General features: G+C 39.9%; 1 protein-coding gene across 2 annotated transcripts in view; it reads left to right on the forward strand.

The window, feature by feature from the left end:
- The window catches only part of gch1 (GTP cyclohydrolase 1), a 55,716-nt gene extending 46,906 nt beyond the window's left edge, over positions 1–8,810 (forward strand). The window contains exons 4-6 of one of the 2 annotated variants that reach the window (XM_062968666.1): positions 2,972–3,003; positions 5,709–5,844; positions 8,038–8,810. In XM_062968666.1, the coding sequence (XP_062824736.1) occupies positions 2,972–3,003; positions 5,709–5,844; positions 8,038–8,164 (295 nt within the window). In that variant the 3' untranslated portion in view covers positions 8,165–8,810. The remainder of the gene's footprint in view (positions 1–2,971; positions 3,004–5,708; positions 5,845–8,037) is intronic. The other variant, XM_062968667.1, reaches the window with a different exon arrangement.
- Positions 8,811–10,188: the final 1,378 nt, after the last annotated feature.

Genomic DNA, 10,188 nt, shown 5'->3' on the forward strand with positions numbered 1-10,188 from the left:
GACCTCCATATTGGATATCACAATATGCATCTGAATTGACAATCAAGTATTCCGATGCATTCCATGCACACATCTATATGTGCAGTTCGAATTTTGCAACTTTGAACCAAAACCTCTCTATTATGTGAGCAGTTTCCAGCTGGAAGAATAGGCCACCCTAAAATAAAGTTCCACAGCATCTTTGCCAGTGGAGATGGTGGGTTGCATGTCACTGGGGAACTCAATCCACACCAGGTATTATTACATGAAGAAGTTGTGAACACTGGTTAGCTTTCTGGTTCTGATATTTGGCTCCATCCTGATGACATACTACTTTCCTAAATTAATGAAGGAAAATGCAAGGATGAACTCTATTTGGGACTAATACTTTATCTTGTTGCCCGAAGTTCAAAGAAACTGATGCCGAGATGATAGATTTCCAGTTTCATAATTACACAAATTAGTCTTATCCTAGTAGCTCTTTAATATATTTAGGGTTCATTTTAATAATAGTCATTTTATTAACTCAACAGGTATTGGACTAAATTTTTTTTTAACTTTAGTCATGCACATTTTACTGCAGGAATATGTAAACTGGCTGTGGCAATGAGTCCAAATTTCAGTACCAATCCTTCCATTTCACAATCAAAATATATTCTTCTGCTATGGTCCCTTTTATTAAATAATTTCTCCCTTTCTCTCCCATTTTGGGGAGGGTCTGATTCACCTTGAATGACGCAATACCTTTGACAGTTGTCTATAAGCATTCTGCTGTTACGTTAGTGAGCATAAATTGTCATGCTACTTAAACCAGTAGTAACCATCAGATATTAATAAGCATTTACCTTAATCTCTTCCAGGATTTGCAAAAATAAAAATAAAAATGTAAAACATTTGTACAGGAAATACTATGCACATTTTATTCTATTTACAGTACATTTGTTATAAATATACATTTCTTGAAAAGCTTGATTAACTGGTATTTTTAGCAGATTAATTGTTATAGTTACATAATAAAGTGAATGAGTCTAAATGAACAACAAAAAAGAAGAAGTTGTGAACGGTGTTGAGGTGAGACTCTCAAGAAGAGAATGAATGCAGTTTGATACCAATACCATGTAATAGTGGATGTTTCAGTTTGGAGAGGCAATAAAGAACTTGAACAACCCCAAGATTCCATAGCTTTGAAAAGTGGTGTCAAACTGTATTAATTCTACTGTGTAAATTAGGCATGGGCAAACTGGGGCCCTCCAGGTGTTTTGGACTTCAACTCCCATAATTCCTAACAGCCGGTAGGCTGGGTTGTTGTATGTCTTTCGGGCTGTGTGGCCATGTTCCAGAAGCATTCTCTCCTGACGTTTCGCCCACATCTATGGCAGGCATCCTCAGAGGTTGTGAGGTATGGAGAAAACTAAGCAAACTAAGCAAAGAGGTTAATATATATCTGTGGAAAGTCTAGGGTGAGAGAGGTCAGTGTGAATGTTGTGTAGTTAATCACTTTAATTAGCATTGAAAAGCTTATCTGCTGTCTTCTTCCTGCCTCTGGGGCATCCTTTGTTTAGAGTCGTTAACTGCCCTTGGTTGATTCATGTCTGGAAATCCTCTGTTTTCAGAGTATTGCTTTTTATTTACTGTTCTGATTTTTGAGTTTTTTAATACTGGTAGCCAGATTTTGTTCATTTTCATGGTTTCTTCCTTTCTGTTGAAGTTGTCCACATGCTTGTGGATTTCAATGGCTTCTCTGTGCAGTCTGACATGATAGTTGTTGGAATGGTCCAGCATTTTTGTGTTCTCAAATAGTATTCTGTGTCCAGGCTGGTTCATCAAATTCTCTGCTATGGCTGATTTCTCTGGTTGAATTAGTCTGCAGTGCCTTTCATGTTCTTTGACTCTTGTTTGGGCAATGCTGCGTTTGGTGGTCCCTATGTAGACTTGTCCACAGCTGCATGGTATCCGGTAGACTCCTGCAGAAGAGAGAGGATCCCTCTTGTCCTTCGCTGACCGTAGCATTTGTTGGATTTTCTTCGTGGGTCTGTAGATAGTTTGTAGGTTGTGCTTCTTCATCAGCTTCCCTATGCGGTCAGTAGTTCCCTTGATGTCTGGTAAGAACACCTTTCCTCTGGGTGGATCTTTGTCTTGACTCTCATGGCTTGTTCTTGGCCTTGCAGCTCTTCTGATGTCTGTGGTGGAGTCTCCATTGGCCTGTAGAGCCCAGTTGAGGTGGTTGAGTTCCCCTTGGAGTAGGTGAGGTTCGCAGATTCTTTGTGCACGGTCTGTCAGGGCTTTGATTGTGCTCCTTTTTTGACTTGGGTGATGGTTGGAGTTTTTATGAAGGTATCTATCTGTGTGTGTAGGTTTTCTGTAAACTGTGTGGCCCAATTGTTGATTGGGTTTGCGGATGACCAGAACATCTAGAAATGGCAGTTTTCCTTCCTTTTCTTTTTCCATGGTGAATTGGATGTTTGGGTGGATGCTGTTAAGATGGTCCAGGAACTTGCTGAGTTCTTCCTCTCCATGGCTCCAAATCGTGAAGGTGTCATCTACGTATCTGAACCAAACAGTTGGCTTTTTTGGTGCTGTTTCTAGGGCCTGTTTTTCAAAGTATTCCATATAGAAATTTGCTACTATTTGCCGGTAGGCTATTAGGAATTATGGGAGTTGAAGTCCAAAACACCTGGAGGGCCCAAGTTTGCCCATGCCTGGTGTAGATGCAATTGCCTTTCTTTTTGCCATTTTTTGGGGGTTGACTTTCATACATTTGTATCTGACTTTTATTTTCATAGAAGTAAATTACTTTGATTGTGTCTTCCTGCCTGGCAGAAAGGGGTTGGACTGGATGACCCTTGTGGTCTCTTCCAACACTATCTCGCCATGATTCTACCTTTAGTTTGTATTTGTTTCCTGAATAACTTCAAATCTGCACCCAGCAATTGCAAGTAACACAATGCCTTCTTCTTTTCCCAATCCTTCTGTCCCTCTTCCTCTTCTTTAGGATTGTGGAAATATATAGCAGAAGACTACAAGGTATGTAATGTACTTGGTGCTTGCTCCACATTTGCTCCACATTTGCTGGGATCTCACCTTCAATCAGACATTGCCTGGAGATCAGATTCTGGGTAACCTTCAGGATTTTGGCCTAAAAATTATATATTTTAAATCATATATTACATTGCTTTGAATGTAAGCCACTTTGGGTCTCTTTTTAGAGAGATAATGCAAGATAGAAATACAGTAGAGTCTCACTTATCCAAGCCTCGCTTATCCAAGGTTCTGGATTATCCAATGCATTTTTGTAGTCAATGTTTTCAATATATCGTGATATTTTGGTGCTAAATTCATAAATGCAGTAATTACAACATAACATTACTGCGTATTGAACTACTTTTTCTGTCAAATTTGTTGTATAACATGATGTTTTGGTGCTTAATTTATAAAATCATAACCTAATTTGATGTTTAATAGGCTTTCCCTTAATCCATCCTTATTATCCAAGATATTCGCTTATCCAAGGTTCTGCCGGCCCATTTAGCTTGGATAAGTGAGACTCTACTGTAACAACAACAACAACAAATCTTTATTTATGTCCTGCTTTTCTCCCTCACGGGACCCAAAGCATCCTACAACATATTAAAAATATCATGTAAACAACAATCCAAAGATGCCATTAGCCACAGATGCAGGCGAAACGTCATGAGAGAATGCTGCTGAAATATTGCCATACAGCCTGAAAAACTCACAGCAACCCATTATTATTGTTATTATTATTATTATTATTATTATTATTATTATTATTATTATTATTATTACAAACTACAAACTAGAGCTGACAGCTGGCACAACAAAACATTGCATGGAAAGTTCCTTGACAAAATTGAAGGAAAAGCTGACAAGGAGAAGACCTGGCTCTGGCTCACGAATGGGACCCTGAAGAAGGAGACAGAAGGCCTGATCCTTGCAGCCCAGGAGCAAGACATCAGAACAAAGGCAATTAAGGCCAAGATCGAAACATCAGCTGATGACCCAAAATGCAGACTGTGCAAGGAAGCTGATGAAACCATTGATCATATCCTCTGCTGCTGTAAGAAAATCGCACAGACAGACTACAAACAGAGGCACAACTATGTGGCCCAAATGATTCATTGGAACTTATGCCTCAAGTACCACCTCCCAGCAGAAAAGAACTGGTGGGATCACAAACCTGCAAAAGTATTGGAAAATGAGCATGCAAAGATACTGTGGGACTTCCGAATCCAGACTGACAAAGTTCTGGAACACAACACACCAGACATCACAGTTGTGGAAAAGAAAAAGGTTTGGATCATTGATGTTGCCATCCCAGGTGACAGTCGCATTGACGAAAAACAACAGGAAAAACTCAGCCGCTCTCAGGACCTCAAGATTGAACTTCAAAGACTCTGGCAGAAACCAGTGCAGGTGGTCCCAGTGGTGATGGGCACACTGGGTGCCGTTCCAAAAGATCTCAGCCGGCACTTGGAAACAATAGGCATTGAGAAAATCACAATCTGCCAACTGCAAAAGGCCACCCTGCTGGGATCTGCACGCATCATCCGAAAATACATCACACAGTCCTAGACACTTGGGAAGTGTTCAACTTGTGATTTTGTGATACGAAATCCAGCATATCTATCTTGTTTGCTGTGTCATAATAAAATAATAATAATAGTAATAATAATAAGACTCTGGCAGAAACCAGTGCAGGTGGTCCCGGTGGTGATGGGCACACTGGGTGCCGTGCCAAAAGATCTCAGCCGGCATTTGGAAACCATAGACATTGACAAAATCATGATCTGCCAACTGCAAAAGGCCACCCTACTGGGATCTGCGTACATCATCTGAAAATACATCACACAGTCCTAGACACTTGGGAAGTGTTCGACTTGTGATTTTGTGATACGAAATCCAGCATATCTACCTTGTTTGCTGTGTCATAATAATAATAATAATAATAATAATAATAATAATAACAACAACAACAACAACAACAACAACAACAACATCTCCTCGAAGGGACTTGGGGCAGCTAATATGAGAAAAGAACCAACCACAACATAAATTAACATATAATCCATAAGTTTAAAACACAATACAATAGCATAGTTATAAAACAACATAACATAATGATTATTAAAACCAAGACCTCAATACAGAGGTGATTAGTGCAAACTCTGAGTAAGGTCCGTGAATAAGGTAGGACCTTATAATAATAAATGGGGTGGATAGAGACATGACTAACTTGGCTTGCCTCCAAAAAGTTCAAATTTTTAAAAATGACACATTTTCAAGAAGCATCGGGTAACTGACGTGTCCCAAAATCAGCCATGAGAAGCCACTTTCTCCATCTCCATCCCTTTGTGGTCATCAGAGATAACAACAGTGCTCCCAAGTCTTCCCAAAATAGATCCAATGAGTCCCAGAAATGAATTGGGCCCGGGCTGTGGTGCAGACGGGAGAGCAAACCAGCCGCAATTAACTGCAATGAATCACTCTGACCAGGAGGTCATGAGTTCGAGGCCGCTCGGAGCCTATGTTTGTTTGTCTTTGTCTTTGTTCTATGTTGAAAGGCATTGAATGTTTTCCTATATGTGTAATGTGATCCACCCTGAGTCCCCTTCGGGGTGAGAAGGGCGGAATATAAATGATAATAAATAAAAATAAATAATTTAGGCCCATAAAAGAAATCTAGTTGAGTTCCCACCCATGATTTCCAGATGCCGCATTGCAATCCCTGGCTTCTCCATCCATTTCATTTCTTGCTGCAGTTCAGGAGCGCCTAACGAAACAGATTGCGGTGGCCATCACAGAAGCCTTGCAGCCGGCTGGGGTCGGAGTAGTGATTGAAGCCACGTAAGTTCACACAAGTTTCCAAATTTTGGGGTAAATGCCTTGTTTGGGTTGTCAATATTATGATGTGCCTTCAGGTCAGCTTTGATTTACGGCAATCCTCTCTTGGGGTTTTCCGGACCAGTAGAAACAATATCACGAATCTGAGCTCTTACAAAATTAGCCATCCCTTCTCTGAACAGGTTTCTCTATCTGGCCACGTAAGAATCCTGTCAATAAATCTTATCAAACTTATCAATCTTTATATGAAACGCCATGTAAGAATCCTGTCAATAAACCTTATCAACCTCACAGCAGAAATCTTTATATTAAACTTTGCTTTAATTGGTTTTAATGTGTATGGGCAATTTAATTGTATTTTAATCATGGGTTTTCCATATGTTTTTAGTTTTGGAAAGCTGCCTTGAGTCCCAGTACTAGTTTAGCATCCCTTATCCAAAATGATAGACTTAGGTGGCCATGGCCGGGCTGTGGCGCAGCTGGCTAGTAACCAGCTGCAATAAATCACTACTGACTGAGAGGTCATGAGTTCGAAGCCCGGGTCGGGTTAAGCCCCCGACCATTAAATAGCTCGGCTTGCTGTTGACCTATGCAGCCCCGAAAGACAGTTGCATCTGTCAAGTAGGGAAATTTAGGTACACTTTATGCGGGAGGCTAATTTAACTAATTTACAACATCATAAAAACTGCCAGCAAAACATGAGGAAAGGAATGAGGAAGTACAGCCACTAGTGGACAGTGAAGCAACAGCTCCCCCTGTGGCCGGAATCATGAAGCTGGAAAAAAAAAAGTTAAATGCCTCTGTTTCTGTCTATATATGTTGTTTGTCTGTTGGCATTGAATGTTTGCCGTATATGTGTTCATTGTAATCCACCCTGAGTCCCCTTCGGGGTGAGAAGGGCGGAATATAAATACTGTAAATAAATATAATCCAGATTATCAAATCAGATAATCCACATTATCTGCTTTAAACTGGATTATATGAGGCTGCTTCTACACTGCCATATAATCCATTTAAAAGCAGATAATGTTGATTTTGTACAGCAGTGTAGAAGGGGCCTGAGATAATTACGCCTTTGCTTTTTGATGCATCGATGAACACAAAGTTCTTCCAAATTCTTTGTATAAAACACCTTTAAGGTTACATGTGTAAAGTGTATATGAAACATAAACAAATTTTATAATTAGACTTGGATCCCGGTATAGCGGGTTAAACCGCTAAAGCTGCAGAAAATCATGCTGATCGAAAGGTTGGCAGTTCAAGCCCGGGTTGGGGTGAGCACCCATGTCAGCCCCAGCTCCCTGATCGAAAACAGAAATGTGAGTAGATAAATAGGTACTGCTTTAAGCAGGGAGGTAATGAAGGGCACCCATAAGGGCATGCCGGCGATTCAATCAGGAGGATGTCTAAGGATGACAAAGCTCCTCAGCATGGAAGATGGAGTGACAGCAGAGTTGAGCACAGCTTCCAGATACCAAAAATGGAAAAGATGGGAAAAAGCCTATATCTCTGTTTATGTATTGTCTGTCCTTGTTAATTGTATAATGGCATTGAATGTTTGCTGTATATTTATTTATTTATTTATTTACAGTATTTATATTCCGCCCTTCTCACCCCGAAGGGGACTCAGAGCAGATTACAATGAACACATATATGGCAAATATTCAATGCCAACAGACAAACAACATATATAGACAGACACAGAGGCATTTAACATTTTTTTTCCAGCTCTACAATTCCAGCCCCGGTGGGAGCTGTTGCTTCACTGTCCACTAGTGGCTGTACTTCCTCATTCCTTTCCTCGTGTTTTGCTGGCAGTTTTTATGATATTGTAAATTAGTTAAATTAGCCTCTCGCATAAAGCGTACCTAAATTTCCCTACTTGACAGATGCAACTGTCTTTCGGGGCTGCATATGTGTTCTGTAATCCACACTGAATCCCCTTGAGGAGATAGAGCAGAATTATTATTATTATTATTATTATTATTATTATTATTATTATTATTATTATTATTATCAACATCATCGCACCTCCAAGATAACTCATTGTGGATATGTAAAATACAGGTATTCGAAATCCAAAACATCCAAAATATTTCTGGTCCCAAACATTTTGGATAAGGGATGCGCAACCTGGTCAAGGTGGAGTTGCCTTAGTCAGACTAAACTTTTCTTCTCGCTTTCTTTCTCCCAAAGGCACATGTGCATGGTGATGCGCGGGGTTCAGAAAATGAACAGTAAAACCGTGACCAGCACAATGCTTGGCGTATTTCGGGAAGACCCAAAGACGCGGGAAGAGTTTTTGACGCTAATCCGCAGCTAAATCCCAACGTTCGTGGACTCTCTCTCTTTCTCTGGACTTGTCTTAATGTCACTGTTGCTCTTCTGATTTATTTTCCACCCCATTTAGTTGTTACTTGGGCTCTGTATTGTGAGTCCCATCGTTTGCTCAAAAGGTTCCCAATGTCAAAGGTTCTCAACAGTCCTGAAAATGTCCTATCAGTGGATATGGCTGTTTTTCTAGGCAAACTCTCAATGTGTGTACCTGTGTTTTTGTGGGCAGAATAGGACTTCGTAAACAGAGCTGTTCATGGTCATTGAAGTACTTTGTGCCTATGCTCCCAAATTAGAGAGAAAGAGAGGAAAACTCGTTTGTCCTGATGTTCCCCAAGGGACATCTGCACTACAGAATTAATACAGTTTGACACCACTTTAATTGCCATAGCTGAAGCCTGTGGAATCATGAGATTTGTAGTTTTGCAACATCCGTGGTTATATATATATATATATATATATATATATATATATATGCATACCGTGTTTCCCCAAAAATAAGACAGTGTCTTATATTATTTTTTACTCCCAAAGATGCGCTAGGTCTTATTTTCAGGGGATGTCTTATTTTTCCATGAGGAACAATTCATATTCATTGTTGAACAAAAAAAAATGAACATTTATTCTATACTGTACAGTAGTTGTCATCACAAACCAACATAACTAAACCAGACAAACTGTGACTCCTGTCAAGAATTTCTTGTTACTACCATTATTTCCATATACAACTGGTATGTAAGCCGCCCTGAGTTCCTCTGGAGAGATGGAGGCGGGGTATAAAAATAAAATAATAATAATAATAATAATAATAATAATTATTATTATTATTATTATTATTATTATGTACATTTACCAATCCTGCATGCTATGGTGTTTTGTTTGGCGGGCGCCAGGCATGTTTCCAAACAAAAACTTGGCTAGGTCTTACTTTCGGGGGAGGTCTTATATTTAGCAATTCAGCAAAACTTCTATTAGGTCTTATTTTTTGGGGATGTCTTATTTTCAGGGAAACAGGGTGTGTGTGTGTGTGTATATATATATATACACACACACACACACACACACACACACACACACACACATATACACACATACATACATACACTAACTGTGCCCGGCCACGCATTGCTGTGGTGAAGTCTGGTGGTATGAGAAATAAAGTATTGAGAAATTGGGGGTAGTTAAGATAAAGGGTAAAGGTTTTCTCCTGACATTAAGTCCAGTTGTGTCCCACTGCACACTGAAGTGGATTATATGGCAGTGTGGAGTCAAGATAATCCAGTTCAAAGCAGATAATATAAGATTATAAATGGGTTATATAGCTGTGTGGAAGGGCCTTGAGTCTACACTACCATATAATCCAGTTCAAATCAGATAATCTGTATTTTATAGGCAGTGGGGAAGAGGCCTAAGTGGGACCTAACTCTGCCTGTCCCCTGGCTGCATGGGATAATCCAAAATGTTGGATAAGCGAATGTTGGATAAGTGAGACTCTACTGTACCTCAGAACCTCTGAGGATGCCTGCCACAGATGTGAGCGAAACGTCAGGAGAGAATACTTCTGGAACATGGCCATACAGCCCGGAAAACTCACAGCAACCCTGTGATCTTGGCCATGAAAGCCTTCGACAACGGCCCACAGATTGTATTGTCGAAGGCTACTAACTCTTCCCTACAACTTATTTTCTTGGGCATCTGCCAGATTAAGAGGAAAAGGTCCATTCTGCCAGTGATTGGAACATGGTTAAATGTTGTTTCCATCATGTTTGGTAGGAATAGAGATAAACAGCTGATACAGAATAGTTGTCCTTTAAGATTTCCATGTGCCACGTCTCATGAATGGGTCTTAAGAAAACCCTGCCAGATGCTTGGAAATGGTCATCAAAATCCTACATACCCAACTACATAGCAGAAGTACCAAGAACCCCCTTTTTTCAAATTACACTATGTAACAAACTCTGAAAAATAAATTCTGTTCCTTGTTTGGAAGTGTTATTTCCTGTTTAATTGCGT

The sequence above is a fragment of the Anolis carolinensis genome, chromosome 1 (assembly GCF_035594765.1).
Source record: "Anolis carolinensis isolate JA03-04 chromosome 1, rAnoCar3.1.pri, whole genome shotgun sequence".
In the NCBI taxonomy this organism is placed as follows: Eukaryota; Metazoa; Chordata; class Lepidosauria; order Squamata; family Dactyloidae; genus Anolis; species Anolis carolinensis.